The 18,631-nt window shown below is 58.0% G+C and overlaps 1 protein-coding gene across 3 annotated transcripts; it reads left to right on the plus strand.

The window, feature by feature from the left end:
• The first annotated feature begins 330 nt into the window (after positions 1-330).
• Positions 331-17,599, plus strand: BIK (BCL2 interacting killer). Of its 3 annotated transcripts, none has more exons than XM_019447122.2 (5): positions 331-531; positions 13,964-14,104; positions 15,490-15,597; positions 16,329-16,446; positions 17,076-17,599. In XM_019447122.2, exons 2-5 carry the CDS (start codon positions 13,971-13,973, stop codon positions 17,160-17,162), a joined length of 447 nt encoding a protein of 148 aa, XP_019302667.2. In that variant the 5' UTR covers positions 331-531; positions 13,964-13,970; the 3' UTR covers positions 17,163-17,599. The 3 variants fall into 3 exon arrangements, with proteins under 3 accessions (XP_019302667.2, XP_053751136.1, XP_053751137.1); XM_053895161.1 differs by lacking the exon at positions 331-531 and adding an exon at positions 896-1,153; XM_053895162.1 differs by lacking the exon at positions 331-531 and adding an exon at positions 6,166-6,329.
• Positions 17,600-18,631: the final 1,032 nt, after the last annotated feature.

Below are 18,631 nucleotides of genomic sequence, written 5' to 3' on the forward strand. Positions count from 1 at the left end.
ACTGCTAGCACGGAAAGCATGTATATTTCAGGATTTCCACTGCCCTTTAGCCAGTCGTTTGGTCCTCTCTAAGCCTCAGTTTCCTCATTGGTAAAATGGGCACGAAAAAGCAGCACCGAGCGCTTAGGACCGCGTGGAGGGCGAAGCGCGACCATCCGTGCAAGGATCCTGGGTCATAACACCCAAATTCAGCCAGCGGATTGGCCCACGAATCCTCCCCGGGGCCCGCTGTGCGCACCGCCGTCCGGGGAACCGGCGCACGCGCCAAACAAGCTTGCGGACGGCCGCGGGCAGGCAGCAAACAAGTAAACATCACACTTGTAGCAGCTCTGTTACCACTGGGACCCGGGTCCCGGGTTCCGAGCTCCTCGACGGGAGAGGCGGCCCCGGGGGCGGGCCGGGGCGGGGCCCGGCGGTTTATACGCTCGCGCGCCGGCCGGCGGCCGCAGACAATACGCTTCCCGGCCCGAGCGCTCCGGACGCCGCCACCATCGCCGCCGCCGCCGCCGCCGCCGCCACCTCCGACTCGAGGTGAGTCCGAGCCCTGCCGCCCCGGCTGTGGCCCCAGCCCCTCTGCCCTGCGCCCCCCGCGCCAAGCCCGAGCCCGGCAGGTGAGCGCTCAGAGAGCGGCTGGAAGGTGGGGGACCTGTGCCCAGGAATTTTCCGTCCCGGGCAGCTGTCGGTGTGTCACTTTCGGGAAGCTGGCTGCGTAACGCACCCTCTCTGGCGGGGTCTCCAGGCCCCCGCCGGCGACTGTACCAGCCGCAGCCCGCGCGGGCCTCAGTCTCCGCCTCCGTGCAATGGGGCGCCCCCTCCCCCTGCGCCCCGCCCCGAGGGCCGGATACCCCGTCGCCCCGCACCGCCCACCGGCTCGGCCTCCCGGGGCCCGGCTCCCACCGCCCGCGAACCGGGCCGGAGCGCGGGACCGCCAGCCCGCGGCCGCACGGCCCGGTGTCCACCCGGAGTCCGGGAAGATGGCGTCGGGCGGTGGCCCCCCGCCGGGACCCGGGGCGCCCCGAGTCGCCCCGAGTCGCCGCGCACCTGCCAGGGGCCGGAGAAGGGCTTTATTGTGGCCGCGGGGAAGTCCGGAACAGGAACTGCGCGCGGAGCGGGGGCGCGGCCGCCGCCCGGCACCTGCCCTCCGCCTGCACAGGTGCGCCCGCCGGCGTCGCAGACCCGCTGGAGGGGCCGCGGGCGCGGTCCAGCCGGTGGCCCGGAGGGGTCCCGCCGCCAGCCCCGCGCGGCCAAAACAAGGCCGGGGACGCTTGGGGTGTGTGTGTGGGGGGGGGGGGGGGTTTGCGCCGGCCTTGGTTCGCTTTCGCTACGAGCCCCGGCCTCCTGGGCGCGAAACCGCTTTGTAAAACCGTTAATCGTTACTGTAATTTTCGCTGGCAGGAGCCACCCGGGGGGGGGGGGGGGGCGGCGGGGGCGGGACGTTGTTGCTGCGGCTGCAGCTGTAACACTTTCCCCAGCACCTACCGTGGCCGGGCCCTGGAGCGGGTCGTCTTTGAGCTGCGCTCCAGCTCCCCAGGAAGGGAGGCTTATCAGCTTTCTCCTTCCCGCGCGAGGAGGGGGGCGCCCGGGGAGTTCTGTGCTGGCCTCGTTTGCGCATGGAGAGTTGGTTCCAGGAGGCGGCCTGCGAGCCGTCAAGCCAGAAAGCCCAGAGCCGTCGTCTGGAAGCCCCGCCAGAACTCGCCACCCGGCCACTTTCCAACGGTGTCTGTCTTAGACGGGCCCCTCGGCCTTCTGAGCCTCAGATTGCCCGTTCTGTGAAATGGGTCTGCGAGGCTTCCCACCAGGTGTGGGGAACGCCCACCCAAGTGATGGTGGCTGTCAGTGGCCTCCCTTAGAGTGAACACTTCAACCTTATTTCCACTTATCTTGGGCGTGCCTTTGGGGTGATTCTTCGGAGTGGCACATCGTAGGAGTTTACTAGTGTGGTTTTTGCACTGGCTCTTTAAATGGTCTGTCTGAGGCTGTAGCTGGGTCTGGATCCCAGCTTTAGCACCTGGCTGGTGCTGCCCCTCTTGCCCGTGGCTTCAGCTTTTACCACCCTTCCCTTCCCGCTCCAGGATTTGGGGGATTTCCCACCATTTTAGCCTCAAGGTCACAGGGCTGTCACTGATGGCTTTGGCTGTGGCCGCTTGAGCTTTACCAACCTTACGCGGTACAAGTTTATTTTTGCCTGTTTTTGGTTTAAAGTGTCTAAAGCATCTGGGGAGACTGGCTTCCAGGGTGTGGGCTTTCAGCCAGGGCCTCAGAACGCCCTCTGGGCAAGAAACCTGTTTCGTCAACTTTCTAAGATGGCTGCCAGGTGACTTTTTTTCCCCCCGCTTTTTTTGGTGGGAACTACCTCGACAAGGATGTTTCTGCAAGCACCAGGGATCCTGTGAGGCCCTCTATGGGATGGCGAGAGGCCTGAAACAAAAGGAGTGATGATAGACTTAGCTCAGTCCCTGGGGGCATGTGGGTATCAGACTCGTCATCTCTTCCCTATCTCGGTTCCATGCTGCCTCCTCTGAGCAGTCTTTCCTGATTACCTCATCAAAGGTGCAGCCCTTCCTCTCTTTCTGCCAGTGCCTCTGAGCAAGGACCCCAGTTTACATTTTCTCGGGACACTAAAGAGATTGTGCTACCCTTCTGTGCTTAGTGACACTGGCCTGCAGCTCCATGAGAACAGGAGGACCAAATGTCACCCTTAGTGGAGTATCCCCAGCAGCGCACAGCCTGGGCGTGCTGGGAAGAAGCTGGGTGGAGGGTTGTATGCGTGTTATTTATCTTTTTTTTTTTTTAACGTTTATTCAGTTTTGAGAGCGAGCATGAGCGGGGGAGGGACAGAGACAGAGGGAGACACAGAATCCGAAGCGGGCTCCAGGCTCTGAGCCGTCAGCACAGAGCCCGACGCGGGGCTCGAACTCACGGACTGCGCGATCATGCCCTGAGCCGAAGTGGGCCGCTTAACCCACTGAGCCACCCAGGCGCCCCCGTATCTTAAGTGCTATTAGGTGGGTATGAAAGCTGGGTTCACGGAGCTGCAAAGAAACCAGCGAGCAGTGTCAGCCCAGTTCAGTTCTCTTCCGATCGGCCCTCTAACATATGGAAGGGGCTGCTGGGGGATGGCTCCATCCGCTGGTGAGCCTTGAAGCTGACCCCCGAGGTATTTTCCCCTCTCCCTGGAAAGCATCCTGTTTTTAGCGAACCCTATTAAGTTTGTAGACAGTTAATGGCTTCTTGCTTCCCCTTGCCTCCAACCTAGTGGATCCCACGAGAGTCTGGCTGTTTGTTCTCCCTGCTCAGAACAATTCCAAGAGGTTTCAAGGAAGTTCCCGGCACGCTCGGGTTTTATTGTGGGTCGCGGCCAGGAAGCCTGCAGCGGGTCCGGAGTGGACACAGGCAGCCACTCCCTCAACTTTTTGTCCTGCCGCTGGTTGGCCGGGGCCAGGCCCCGGGAGACATACAGAATGTAAGCAAATAAGGCCACGGCCCCCAGTTCCTTGTTGGCACCGAGGCCGGCGGGAGCGAGGCCGGGGCTGGGTGGGCAGCTGATTTTCGTAGTGTCAATATTAGGATGTGACAATACAAAACACCCACCGGGCCTTGCCGGGCAGCGCACGGTAAACCTGTTTTTCTGGAGGTGGGAGAAGGTACCTTGTCACCCGGACTGAGAGGAAAGTACAAGCTTAAGAGCCAAGAGCAACCCGTCTGGCCCCCCCACCCCCCCCCAGGTTGGCACTTGTGTGCCTGTGGCTTGGAGCTCAGAAGAGGCAGAGTTCAGAAGGGGAGGGCACGGATCTGCCGATTGCCCACACGCAGACGGTGACGCATCAGGAAAATCCCAGCTCTGACTGGGAGGTGGTTAGCACAGTATGCACCTCTCCCGAGCCCCGGGTCCCAGGTTCGTGATAGTTTCTCATTAGTGAGCACTGACTGTATACAACGCGCGCAGCCTCCGCCTCCTTCTCAACAACTGCCCTTCCTACTGGGCTCTCAAGAGGTGAGGGTCTCCTAGCCAGGAATTGCCTGTCCCTGTGATCTGTCCCTCCATCGGTTTTACAGTCTATTACCTGCCTCCCCTGCCCCCGCATTGTCCCTGTTCACTAGGTCCCTGCTCTGAACTGGGGCAGACAGACAGGTAAACATTTAATGAGACTATCAATGGGCTAGGTGCCCAATCCAGGTCTGTTTGCCCAAGGTGCTGGGATAACTCAGGTGAGGAGCAGTTAATTCTGTCTTGGGGAGGGCAGAGAGGAGGTAGGCTCTGGGCTGGGTCTGAAAGAAGAAGCAGGCATCCTCTCCCCCCGCCATGCCAGCCTGGGGGAGGCAGAAGGAGGCCAGAAAGTCAGGTTGAGGGTTCAAAAGGGCCAGGGTGGCTGGCCTCTGGGGACCTGAGGACTTTGTCCTAGGGAGGAAATGGGGGTCCCCAAAACTACTGACCAGGATTCGGGGAGTAATTAAAACTCTTTTACACTGAGGGAACACCCAAAACTCCGGAAGAAAGGATCCCTGAGGCTGTGTCTCTCTCCCTGGGCCCTTCAGACCTCGGGCCTAGCCGGGCACTGTCTTTGACTCCTTTTAAACACATGGTAAGAACTTATTGTAATTAGTTAATGCTTCTTTAACGATTTTATTTGTTTATTTATTTTTCATGTTTATATTTTGAGATCAAGAGAGAGCAGGGGAGGGGCAGAGAGAGAAAGACCAAGGATCAGAAGCAGGCAGCCGGAGCCCAATGCAGGGTTCGAACTCCTAAACGGTGAGGTCATCAAAGCCAATGGTTAGACTGAGCCACTCAGGCGCCCCTAAAGATTTTATTTTATTTTTAAAAAAGATTTTATATTTTAAGTAATCTCTACACCCAGCGTGGGGCTTGAACTCACAACCCCAAGATCGAGAGTCACATGCTCCACTGACCGATCCAGCCAGGCACCCCCACCACCGCCAGAACTCATTTTAAATACATGCTTTTTAAACTTAAAAACTGCAGGCCCAGGTAGTATCTTGGCACCCTGTCCTTTCTTTTTTTTTTTTTTTTTTAATTTTTTTTAACGTTTATTTATTTTTGAGACAGGGAGAGACAGAGCATGAACGGGGGAGGGGCAGAGAGAGAGGGAGACACAGAATCGGAAGCAGGCTCCAGGCTCTGAGCCATCAGCCCAGAGCCTGACGCGGGGCTCGAACTCACGGACCGCGAGATCGTGACCTGAGCTGAAGTCGGACGCTTAACCGACTGAGCCACCCAGGCGCCCCGGCACCCTGTCCTTTCTAATGATGATGGAAAAGCACAGGGATCCACCTGGGTCCCCTTTTGGATACCAAGGAGGACTTTGGGATCCCTTGGGTTCTCCTTGCCCTGTTTCCACACCTGCTTTCTGTTCACTCTATTGAACTGTGTGTTATAACAAAACACCACAGCCTGGGTAGTTTATAAACCACAAATTTATTTCTCACGGTTCTGGAGACTGGAAATCCAAGGTCAGGGTGCCACAGACTTCCTGTATCCTTGAGTGGGGAACTGGGGGACCGGAAGGGAGCTTTCCTGGGCCTCTTTTAGAAGAACACTGATCCTGGGGTGCCGGGGTGGCTCTGTCGTTGGTTAAGCGTCTGACTTTTTTTTTTTTTTTAAATATTTGAGATAGCACAACGGGGGGTGGGACAGAGAAAGAGGGACAGACACAGAATCCGAAGCAGGCTCTGAGCTGTCAGCACAGAGCCCGATGTGGGGCTTGAACTCACAAACTGAGATCATGACCTGACCTGAAGTTGAAAGCATCCCACTCTTGATTTCAGCTCAGGTCATGATCTCATGGTTCCTGGGTTCGAGCCCCATGCTAACAGGATAGAGCTTGCTGGGGATTCTCTCTCTGTGACACCCCCCCCCCCCCCCCCCTTGGTGCATGTGCGAGCTCTCTCTCAAAATAAATACGTAAACATGAAAAAAGAACACTAATCCCATTAGTGGAGCCTGCCTGATCTAATTGCCTCTCAAAGACCCCGCCTCCTGATACTATCACTCTCTGCGTTAGGTTTTCAACGTATGAACTTGGGAGTGGACACAGACATCCAGAGTACAGCAAACCGGGGTAAAGCCAGTTGCAAAATCAGTCGCCAAGAGAATTCTTGTGTTGTACTTTCTCTAGGTTGGAGTGTCTTCATAGCTGCTTGAGCAGGAAAGGACATAAAAGAAAATCTCCCCAAGGCCTGTTTTCCAAACGAGGAATTAGGGGTCCAGAGGGGCTAAGGAACTTGTTCAGAGCCAAACGGCCAAGCTGGACTAGGACCCAGGTGGCCCGGCAGCCGAGTGCCCCGTGGCACAGTGTCCCTGTGCATAGGTAATGAACAGAAGCAGTGAGACGTGGGTATTTGCATAAATGCATCACAGAGGATCCTCATCTTGCCATGACTTCTTTCCCTGTTGCTACGCCGACCCACCTCTTTCCATTTTCATGGTGGCTGACCTGACCCGGTGTGGATGGGATGGTGGGGGGCGGGGAGGGGGCACTGGTTTTGCATCATTTCCACTAGCAAACATTCCTGAGCGTACTGAATCGGGCCCAGCTTGGGGCTCCGGGGACCTGGGGTTGAATCAAGCCTGAGCAGACTCCTGCCTGACTTTGACCTAAGCCAGCTGCAGGGGCCAAGAAAGTGTCTCGAGTTGGAGGCCAGGTTTAATGCGGCTCCCGCCCTCGCCTCGGGTGCGGGACAAGCCCTTCCCAGTTCTAAACCTCATCTGAGTGGTGGGTGATGTTCCTCTGCCTCCCGGAGGGGTCAGGCCTGTAAAGTGCCTGATGCCGAACACTGCACACGCGTGGTTTACGTTCGCCGTCATGCCAGCCTCCCCGCTCGTGTGCTCAGAAGGCACGATGCTCACGATGTATCGGGCCGTGACTGGGCCCTACACACGGCCCCAGCATGTCCGTTGCGTCACTGTTCAGTGGGGAAACTTACCTGGCGTTTCAGGCCCCAGCAAGGCTTTTTTTTCTCGTAATTGTCAAAGCTGCCTTCCTTTTTCTAGTATCGTCAACCTGCGTTGCTAGGCCGATGTATTTTTGGAGCCCGGGGGTGGGGAGCATGACTGGGTGGCCGAGAGGCTCTGAATTTCCGTTCTCAACCTTCCTGATCCCCCGTCTGTGAAGTGGGGCAGACACCTCCTCCTGAGGGAGGCTGGACTCAGCAGCTGCACAAAAGAAGGACGTGGGATCCCCGAGAGCCCTTAGCAGCAGGCCCAGAGAGGACAGTCCTTGCCCGAGGCCACAGAGGCCAAGCCGAGATGGGCCACCTGGGTTCAAGTGGGTCAGGCCAGCATCTGCGCTGGGGTTCCGGGGGTGGAGGGCTGCGGGGCTGTGGCTCCCGGGGCCCATTCCAAGCTGCCACTTTCCAGATCACCGAACAACTCCCACAACCCTCCAGGGGTGAATTTCCAACTTGTCTTTCTATCTGAAACCCCTTTCTGCCTCCTTCCTTCTCTCTCCTTTTTCTCTCGCTGCTCCCTGTCTTCCCCCCCCCCCCCCAGTTAATTTCTCCCATCACTCAAGGGAAGTGAGCCCTGCCTGCCTCAGAGGAGCGGTTTTGGGCATCTGCAGGTTCCTAAGGGTGGAGGCTGGAGGCCAGACTTCCCCCCACCAGGTGGGGAGGGTGGGTTGGCGACTTGATTCCTGAAATAGACCTTTAAGGCAAATTATTTCCATTTCCGAAACATTCCAGCTGTTAACCCCAGAACAGTTTTTGCTTTATTTTTTTGAATCTACGATCACAGCACGTGGGTGATAGTAAAGGTTCGAGAACACAAAAGCGTACAGTTAAAAAGATTCAGCCCCCTTCCCCGCCCCTGGTCTGTCCCAGAGCGACCCCTTCCCCTCTTCACTAATCTCCTTGCCTCTTTCAGGAGATGATCTGTGCAGATAGAAGTGTTTGTTTATGTCCTTTATTGTTTACACACGCTGGGCAATACAGTTACAGTTACGAGCTGTTCTGTTCCCTGCTGTGTGCATGTAGCCATGTGCTTTCAAGATCCTGGCACATCAGCGCTCACAGGTTGGTTGCTTATGTTTTTCAAGGCTGCCGGGTACATGCAGGGGTCTGTACAGGAACAGTCCTAGAAACCAAAGGTTCTGTGCATTTGCTACTTTGGTAGATACTAATCTCCCACTCTCCTGGGTTTGTTGATTCCTTAACCAGCTTTGGAGCCCCTGCTGCGGGGCAGAAAGGGGGCAACAGCTGTATCTGTTAATCTTACTCTTTGCTCTGGAGGCTGTGCTATTTCCATGCAGAAGAGCCCTCTCTGAGCTAGGCTCAGAATCAGGTGACTGGTCCTGGTCACACAGCGGTGGCAGAACTGGGACTGGAAGGAACCTGGGTCTGTCTCGGCTGAGGTCAGGGCTTTAATGCTTGAGCGAGCACCTGATGCTTTGAGCGCTGGGTGCTCTGTAAACCAGGACCCCACCCCCGTCGTGGGCAGCGGCAGGGCTGGGGATTGGGTCAGGTGTGGGTGGGAAGCCCCGATGGAAAAATACTGAACTGAGGACCCAGGGTTTCTCGGCTGGGTCCACCCCACAGCCACTGGCCCCGTACCCAGGACTCCAGTGACCTGTGGGAATTGGTGGGGCTCCAGGGGTGTGGCCACCTGTTCCAAGGCATGCAGGGACACATGGCAAGGCTGGGCTTGGGGAGACTCAGGAAACCGCAGGCTGCTGGGTCCAGAGCCCGCCCCTCACCATCTCCCAAGCCCCGCAGGTGTCCTTGTGGCTGTGTGGGCTGCACTCTTCTGCCCAGAGGCGAGATTGGCATCCCCAGCTCTGCCAGTAAAAGAGCGCTCCTGGCTGGTGTTTCCACGGGATGTGTAGGAGGGTGAGCGTGTGGGCTGCAGCCTGGGTGGGGACGCATGGCTAGGTACGCCTGCCTTTTTGCAAATCTGCTGGAAGAAAAATAGATGCTTAAAAGCAGTCCAGGCCCCTGGGCCACCAGTGACCTCAGTAACGGCCTTTGTTTGGTCATGTGACAAACGTGCTCTGTGCCGTGTGCCGGAAGCCAGAGATCAGTGACGATGGCAAGCGCCGGGTTTGTTCACCTTACGTGGTGTTGGTGTCGGGACATTAACATTACTCTTTAATTTCTCGGTTGTTATTTTTTGATTAAAATTTTTTTTTAATGTTTTATTTAGTTTGAGAGAGACAGAGCATGAGCGAGGGAGGGTCAGACACACACACACACACACACACACACACACACACACACACACACAGAATCTGAAGCTGTCAGCACAGAGCCTGACACGGGGCTCGAACCCACGAACCACGAGACCATGACCTGAGCTGGAGTCGGAGGCTTAACCGGCTGAGCCACCCAGGCGCCCCAAGTATCCTCATTTAGAAGGGGGAGAAGCTGGAGGCACAGAGAGTCCATGCTCTAAACCCCCAAAGAGGAAGAAACAGCAACTCAGTGTGGTCGGTTGGAGATAGAAGGGACCAGGGACAGGGGCTGCCTGAGCTCCCTGAGCACCCCCCCCAGCCTGGCTCAGAGGACCTAGGAAGGCAGTGCCGGGGGCTGAGCTCTCGGCAGAGCGTGGTTCACGGAAGCACGTGGTCTTAAGTGTGTGGGAGCCTTGGCCAAGGTTGGATTGGCAGTGCTGGGGCTGGTGAGGTGGCCAGGGGGAGAAGAGAGGGCCCTGATAGCCGCGTGCCACAGCTCCCGAGGGGACTGGGGAGCCGAGTGGAGCGGTGGCCAGGTCAGATCTGAGGCTGCTGCACGGAGATCAGATTGGAGAGATTCTGGTGGAGACTGGAGGCCGGCTGGGCATCTACAGAAGAGCCGGGCGGGAGGTGACCAGCTCTGGGCTCCCCTGGGGCGGTGGGACTGCTTCAGGGACCATGGCTCCCACCTCCCTGACCACACTCTGATTTCTCCCCCTCAGATCTATAGCCCTAAGGCCCACCCAGGCCTGGCTGGGTGAGCATTTCATGAGAATCCTTGCACAGGGCTTAAGTCAGGGCCAAGTCGGGGCCGGACAGAAGTAGGTGCTCAGACATCAGTCTGGATTATCGTAGGCAGTTTGTGCTGCTTCTTGCCTGGAAAATGAACCCTATTAGTTTGGGGTCATTAATCCCCAACTGATAGATGAGGAAACTGAAGGCCTTGCCCGAGCAAGTGAGCACTGGGGTTAGGAGGTTCACCCAAGACTCCCCCCACCTGTCTAGAGGGTCCCATGCTGGAAGCTTAGCTCCAGTGAGCAAGCACAGACCTGGAGAGGGGAGCCTGTCCCCGGTGTCTGTCCCCGGTCAGCTCAGACTGGAGGTCAGTCTGGTGGGCTCGGGGGACCCTTAGGAGGGGACGGTGCAGACCCTGCCCCCAAACAGTTCAGTCTGCTGGGGCCATCCCACCCCACCGCACACACAGCCCTGGAGCTAGTGAGACGCAGGCCTCCACCTCCCCCCTACCCGCCCGCCCCATCCCTGCCAGCTGGGGTGCTTGTGGTCACTGTCCCTGGTCAGGCACATGCTCCTGCCGGGCTCAGGGGCCCCATTCCCATTTGGCGCCCAGGGATCCTGGGAGGGTCTTCTGGAGGCGGATGGATGCTGGGACAGTGGATGAAGGGGAGGCTCAGGCTACGTGCCCACCCACCGAAGTCCCGTAGTGGCCCCTTGGCTGCGGGGAGGCAGGGCTTTCCATGGGAACACACCGCAGCCTCTGGGGAGAGAGCAGGCCCCTTGCTGGGGTGTGGTGTTGAGGGTAAGGGCTGCTGGGGGCGGATGCAAATGAGGGCTGGGGCTGCTTTTCTTGGGGGATTGCCATTTGCATAGACACCAAGCTCCCTGGGGCCTGGGGGCAGCCAGAGGCCCTGGTCACAATTCCTTAAATGCCACCCCAGTGCAAGCCGAAGGGTGTACTCAGTCCTCAGACTCTGTGCGGTGTTAAAATAGCTCAGCTCTGAGAGTTGTCTCTCTCTCGGTCCTTCATGCCCTTTGCTGAAGTTTGATACGTTTTTCTTTTTAAAAATTTTTTTAAAAGTTTATTTTGAGAGAGTGAGTGAGCGGGAGAGGGGGAGAGAGAATTCCAAGCAGGCTGTGCACTGTCAGCACAGAGCCCAGTGTGGGGCTTGAACCCACAAACAGCAAGTTCATGGCCTGAGCTGAACCAAGAGTCAGACACTTAACCAGTTGAACCACCCAGGTGCCCCTTACATTTTTCTCCATAAAAGCTTTAAGGATTTAAAATTTTTTAGAATTGTTTTTAAGTCTTTTTTTTTTTTTTTTTTTTAACTTTTATATTTGAGAGAGAGAAAGTGAGTGAGTAGGGGAGGGGCAGACAGACAGACAGAATCCGAAACAGGCTCTGAGCTGTCAGCACAGAGCTTCACGCGGGGCTCGAACTCACGGATCGCGAGATCATGATCCGAGCCAAAGTTGGATGCTCAACCGACTGAGCCATCCAGGCGCCCCAGTCATGTTTAAAAAAATCAGATTCATTCCTGGGGTGCTTGGGTGGCTCCGTGAGTTAAGCGTCCAACTTCAACTCAGGTCATGATCTCGCGGTTTGTGGGTTCGAGCCCCGAATCAGGCTCTGTGCGGACAGCTCAGAGCCTGGAGGCTGCTTCGGATTCTGTGTCTCCCTCTCTCTGTGCCCGTCCCCCACTCGTGTTCTGTCTCTCCTTCAAAAATAAACATTATTTTTTTTAAATCCGATTCATTCCTGACTGCAAGCCTTCTATGTCTGCAAATACAGATTTATTTGCTACTGTATTTTCTGGTTGCCTTGTTGCTGTTGGTTTTTGCGTGTTGATCTTGTATCTGGCAACCTTGAAACTCTTCCGTGATTCCAAGAGGTGATTCTCTTTGTTTCCTACGTGAATGTTCATGTCCTATCCACGAACTGTGAGATCATGACCTGAGCGGAAACCGCGAGTCGGACGCTTCACCGGCTGAGCCGCCCAGGCACTCCTCTTTCTTTTTTTTAAAGTCCGCTCTATGCCCAGCGTCAGGCTTGAGCTCATGACCCCAGTATCAAGAGTCATGCCCCAGAGACTGAGCCAGCCAAGTGCCCCACACCTCGTAGCTTTTAACTGCTACCTAGCATTCCCCAGAACAGATGAATAAGGATTATGCACTCAGAACGGTGCCTGTGCTGCTAGGTTGCTGGCAGCAACGTTTCGGGTTTTTAGAAATGCCACCTGACCCTCCCTGTCGGGGGCGTGCTGGCCTGATGGTGTGGGAGGGAGTCGCTGGGTCTCAGGCCTGCAGGTGCCCTCAGCAGGTGGTAGCACCCCCGCACCCCCCCCACCAGGTCTGACCCGACGGCTCCTTTCAGCCCACAGGGGATGGTGCTGCCCTGACAGGTGCGGTGACATATGTCAGGCCACGGGCTCTTTGTGGCCGTTGTGGCTGTGTTTACACGTCTGATTTCTCCAGCCCTCGCTCCTGCTACAGCTGCCTTTCAAGCTGGGCTTTCATCTGGAACAGACGTGAGCCTACTGGCTTCCCTTTAGGAAACCGAAGCAGCCCTCTTGAGGCCAATTCTGGGCATCTAGTCTCTCTGGAACAATGCTGTTCTTGTGTGGTGTCCTTTCTCAAAGGCCGGAGTGCCCCAGCCCCTCAACTACCTGTCTGCGCCCTTGATGACATCACAGCGCGCCCAAATCTGACCGCGTTTTGGATGCTGTGTTGAGAATAACCTGTCTAGACTCGCCCTTCAACACCTGGAGGACCCAAACGCTCTTCTCTGCTCCCGTGAACCTGTGTCCTGTCTTTGTGTTTCCAGTCATCACCCTTTAATGCTGAAAGCAAGTTGTGTGCACACTCTGGCGTAGACCCGGTGTCCCCGGAGGGTCCCCGCATGCGGGATCCGCTTCAGGGATGAACATTGTCCACCCTGGACCTGGGGAGCAGTGAGACTTCACTCTCTCTCTTCTTGGCTTAATCCTGAACTTTTCTAAGCCGCCAGTGTCCTCTTACTAAATACCTGCCTTGAAGGTTAGGGATCCGACGAGATGACGAGAAGGTTCTATCAACTCAGGGCAGGCTAACGTGAAGAATCGGAAAAAATCGGAAAGCCCAGGCCGTTATCGTAAGACAGTGGGTTGAAGTGCAAAGGTCATAACAATTGGTGCCCGTTCCCGCAGCATCACACCTACTAAGTGACACAGCTGGGATTTGAACTCGGGTCCTTTGGGTCCACATCCTTCGTTATATTCTGGACCTACGGCTGTTCGGTACAGTGTGGGGTAAATTGTGGTGAATCGGGTCACAGAATCCTACCTATCACCGGCGACGACTTGGGAGTCCACAATTGGACTAGGAGTGCTAAATACGTGAATGGTGATTTGAACATGTTGAGTTTTCTTTTTCTTTTAAGGCCTTTTTTTTTTAAAATTTTTAATGTTTATTTTGAGAGGGAGAGAGACAGAGAGAGAATAAGTGGGGGAGGGGCAGAGCAAAAGGGAGACAGAATCTGAAGCAGGCTCTCCACCGTCCGCACAGAGCCCGACGTGGGGCTCGAACTCACCAACCGTGAGATCATGACCTGAGCTGAAACCAGGAGCCGAAATCAAGAGTCAGACGCTCAACAGACTGAGCCACCCGTGTGCCCTGGGTTTTATTTTTCTTCCACGGCTGGGCTGGCTGTGGCTTGTGTTTTTGCGAGTGTTGGGTCATGCCATCAGAGAGCCGGGCTCTGTCCCTATCTCCTCTGCATATTCTTGGCACGCTGGGTATCCTTAATGTTCAACACCCTGGGTTATAAAATGGCTGCTGCCGCTCCAGCCTTCACTCCTGTGTTGAAGGCAGCAGGGAGGGGGAAGAGCCGCCCTGGCTGAGGCCGCTCCCTTTCAACTCCCGCGTCAGACTTCTGAGGCCTCGTTGACCGGAACTGGGTTATGTGCTCCCCACCAACTGCAAGGCATGCTGGGAAAGTGAGGACGGGAGAGTCCCGGTTGGCTTAGACGCACCGGGACTCAGTCAGTGTCTCTCTCCCCCAGAGAAGGAATGTCTCACGCAGGATCCCTCTCCAGGAACGTCTTTTTGAGCACCTTCCTGCAGGAGCATGGCCCGGAAGTTCTGGACGTTCCTGGCATGACCGATCTCGTGGAGTACTATGATCCTGGGCCCTCCCCTAACAGGTAGGTCCCAGAAACCCTCTGGGAGCCCCACCCCACCCCCCATTTCTGGTCAGTGACTTTCAGGATATGGTTAGAAGAGCAGGCCTTGTGGGCTCCCTAGGCAGGGCTCCAGAGCGGAAATTCCCTAGGTGTGGTCGTGGCGGCCTTGCCCTGGGCCCGGCAGCTCTGCTCTGATAACCAGCCCACAGAGGCCCTCAGCATCCAGCATATTCCCGGGACGGGTCTCGGCACTGCTACCAAAATGGCTTAGACCTGTGGCTTTAGGGCCGGGTGTCTCCTGGCCCTCAGTGACCACGATCGCCTCTTCACGGCCTTCTGAGTTGGTTCCACATTTTAGAAAATCAGATGGCGCCCGAGGCGACTTCCCACATGGCTCCTGTTAGGGCGGCAAAGAAGGGGTCTTCCCAGGATCAGCCCCTGGCTTCTGGATGGTTCTCTTCTGCCTTAGGCCTCAGGATTGATTCTCTTAATCTCAGTTAGGCCCTGGACCTGGGCACTGGGGCTGGTTGGGATTTCAGAGCTGGAGGGACCTGAAACCCTGCTTCGTCTTCTGTCCCTGCCCCACTTGTAGATGGCAACAGGGGACGTTCCGCCTGGGGCAGTGTTTTGCTGAGGTCCCACAGGGTATTGGGATAGAGGTGGGCCCTCAACCCTCCATCCGACCTTTCAGCACCGCTGGAATAAGAGAGCACGGACCCCGGGGGAACTTGGGCAGGTGGCCGGGGCTGAGCCGGGATCCGCAGGGAGGCCTGTCTGCCTGGAAATTCCCAGACGGAGTGTGCGGGCAGACCCCCGAGAGCAGGGCTGAAGCCGGCCCACTGCCCGGAAGGTGTCGGATTTGGAGATCAGGTGTGAGCGTGGGCACCTCTTTCCATCCGCGATTCCAATCAGTGAGCGTAGGGGCCCGGGAGCCCCTCCTTTCTGAAAGGAGTGAGGACACCAGGAGGTTTGAGGATTGGGAAGCAGGGAGCAGGTCCTGGAACCCCTCCCACTAGGAGGAGGGTAAGTCGAGGCTTCATAGGAAGCCAGTCCCAGTGATCCAGGGGGCGCAGAGCCCCAACCTGCCTAGCCCCCGCTGGGTGGTCTCTCCAACCTTGAGTTACCCTTGGAGGGGAGGGGGAGGCTGGAACGGGGCGGGGGGGGGGGGCAACCGGCTGTTCACGCAGGCGCTAAATGGCTCCCTGCCCTCCCTCGAGGGGCCCGCACGTCAGGGAATGCACCTGCGGACGGGGCCTCGCTGGCTTTTTCTCGCTGGCAGATTCTCTGCTCCCACACCTCGCTCTGTTGCCCCTGGCCTCCCAAGAACCCGGGCCCGGTGCCTGGTGGGCCTGGGTGTGTGGGGTCAGCGCACAACCACACCCCTGTTCCCTGTGCCCTCCCTACAGCAACAGCCCCGACGATGTGGCCATGCGGCTGGCCTTCATCGGGGACGAGATGGAGGTGAGGTGGATGATGCCCCGCGTTGGCGAGCTGCCCGGGATGGCCATGTACAGGTGAGCGGCGCCCCCAGGCCCTGGGAGGAAATCGCTCCCCTCCCAGGCAGCCCCGAGCCCGCAGCCCCTGCTCCCGGGCACCAGACGAGCGGAACCCAAGTGCCTTTCTCTGCTTCCTCATCGAGCGGAGGCCGAACGTTTGCAAAAGGGCCTTGACCTCACGTGCTGACGGGGAATGCCGAGTGTGCCCGGGGGGCTGTCTGTGCGTCCTGCGCGGAGGCATCTGTCCTGAGCACGTGTGCCTTCACGATCTGCCAGCATCTTTGTGGGTTCTCAGAACCTCCCAGAATTTCTCAAGGTGGGGGTGTTCGAGACCAGAGTGAGAGTGGTTTCTTCTTGGTCCCCCGAGAGGCAGCCTTCTGTTGGCGAGCCTGGGCCTCCATCACAACAAAGATCCTCTGGACGGAGGACGTGCTCCCCTGGACCTGCCTCCTTGGGCCTGCGGGCAGAGGAGCGTTTTCCACAGGGCCAGCTCCAGAAACCAGACCAAACCCCCAGTGGCCTGGGGAGGGCGGGGGAAGGAAACAGGAAACTGGATGAATTTTAGGCCCAGAAACCGCCCATGGAGAGAGGCCCTCATCCATGGAGCCGCCCGGAGAAGGGGGATAGGCTGGCGGTGGATGCGAGGGGACGGGGCCCTCTGCTCCCCACAGGGGTGCCCTGAGATGAAGGCCGTCTCTGTCCCTGTTCCTGCAGTAATGGCCCCGCCTCCCCTCCCGTTTGTCTCCCAGCTTGGCCTTCACCTACAACCAGACGGGCCTGAGAGGTGTTCTCAGAAGTCTCGTGGATGGTCTGGCCAACCTCAGGGAGAACATACGGATCTGGGGCTTCCTGACCCTCAGGAACAGGGTAAGATCTCGTGAGCTTGACTTCTTCCCCTCCTGCACGTGGTGACACGCTCCCTGGGGCATGTCCTCTCGGGGCGCCACAGGCCCCACTGACTCCCAGTTGTCTTGTTTCGCCTGCTTCTCCTCTTCGCTACTCGTGCCCGGTCCCAGAGGCCTCTGGCTTTGAGGACTCCATGCTCGAATTCAGGAGCGTGTTGGCCGGCATCCCCGCCTGCCCTCGTGCTTCGTTGGGCAGACGTGACTGGTTCCTCCCTCCTCTGCCCAGCAGGCGCCTCCTCCCCCTGAGCACCTCTCCTCACCCCTCCTCCTTCCTCCGGGGCCCGAGTCGCCAGCAGACTGGCAGCCCGGGTGGCCTGGCTTCTCCTCCTCTGCCCTGTCCTCGGGGGCCTTTGCCCCACCCCACCTGTGCTCTCTTTCTGGCCACCTCGGCCCAGACCTGTCCCGTTCGGAGCGGGGCGCTCCTGTGTCCCCCACCTTCCCTGGCTTGTTCTTCCCACCCCACCGTCCGCCACGGGGGGCTCATCCCTGTGTCCGCGGAGCCGGTGTAGGAGGCGTTGCGGAATGGGCACCCCTGTTCCAGGCTGGAGGTCCTCACCTCTCTCCCCCTCCCCCTCCCCCTTCGTCCCACAGGTGTCCCCCAACTCCGGGCGCGGGCTGGCGCTGTCCCTGCTGCTGCTGGTGTTGCTGCTGGGCTGGGGGCTCCACCTCCTCCAGTGACTGTCCCCTGCTGCTCAGCGCGGGGGCGGGGCTGGCCTCGCCCCCCTGACCACCACCCTGGAGGTGGCCTCAGTTGGTTTTGTTGTCTTTTTAACTGTTTTCTGATGATCCTTTTTTTTTTTTTTTATATTTAAACTCTGAGTGCTGGGACACTACTGAGGTTTCATACTAGTTTTTTCTTTTTCTTTTTGTAAGAGAAATGAATTCATTATACCTCTGGGGCCGTTACTGGGTAACTGCCCGCGCCAAGGCCTGGCTGGGCCTGCTCTCCGGGCCCCACACCACGCAGTGGCCGGTCCTTCCTCTAGCAGGTCGGTCACAGGGCGGGCAACGGGGGGAGTGCTGGCCGCACCCCCGTGTCTGTGATGCCCGCAGCAAAGAATCTGCTGGAATAGATTTGGGAGGGGTAGGAGAGCTCAATAAAATGTTGGTTTCCAGCTGGTCTCTGGTCCTCTCTGGGGTCTGCAGCATGGGCTCCTCTTGCCCCGCGCAGGAGAGTCAAGGCGGGTAAAGGGGGGCAAGGGGAGCGGGCGGAGAAAGGGCGGGGCGGGCGCCCAGCCACCTGCATGTGATCACACAGCCTGCAGGCTCTTTCCTGCACCTGCTGTCAGAGTTAGGCCCAACACGATCAGGTTTACTCCTCAGCCCTGCCTGGTGCCTGAAACCTACTGTTAGGGATTATTTCCTTTGGGCTGTCAGTCTCTTATAATTGGGCTGCCTACCCTCCCCGTGTTTGGCCGTGTAGCCTGTGGGGCTACTCACATAGGTGCGAGGGGCAGGGGAGAAGGGGCACCAGGGCCAGGCTTCCCACTGTGCGGGCTCAGACTGCCCCAGGCCTAAGCCTAGTGCTCTTTCTAGACCGCCAGGCCCTCCTCCCAGAACTTGTGCTCTGCCTCCCTGCACCTCCACCCACAGTCCCCGATCTCAGATGCCAACGCTGGGCTGGGGTGAGCCACTTGCCTCCAGCCCCTCAGCCCCCCATCTTCTCCAGCCTCCCCTTGCTGTCCCCTCCAGGGCCTAGGCTTGGGGAGCCTTCCCTGCCCTCCATTCAACTCCAGAGCCGTGCTGCGCCCCACCTTCCAGCCAGGCTGGTCAGGTCCTGCCCACTCCAGCTGCCCCCTCCCACCCTCACAACTGAAGGGACCCTCCCAGCCACCACTGGGCCTCCCAGGCTGCAGCTCTGTAAGGTCTGGCCCTTCACAGTCTTGAGGCCTGATTTCCCCTCCTTCTCCTGTGTCAGTTGTCCCTTGGGGCTATGTCAGGCCCTCCCCAGGCTTCGCAGGGCAGGCCCAGAGTCCCCCAGTTCCCAGGTCCTCGCTGGGAATGTTCCATCCTGACCCCTCGCTCCACCCAAAGAACACTCCATCCCCAGACAGGCACCACTGAGCTTGGAGACCTGGGAGTGACCCAGGGCTTGCCCTGTGTGGGTGCCCTGACCCTAAGGCCCTGGGGATCCACTGCATAATCGG

This window comes from Panthera pardus, unplaced genomic scaffold, assembly GCF_024362965.1.
Source record: "Panthera pardus isolate Hobbes unplaced genomic scaffold, ASM2436296v1 HiC_scaffold_6, whole genome shotgun sequence".
Taxonomy (NCBI): Eukaryota; Metazoa; Chordata; class Mammalia; order Carnivora; family Felidae; genus Panthera; species Panthera pardus.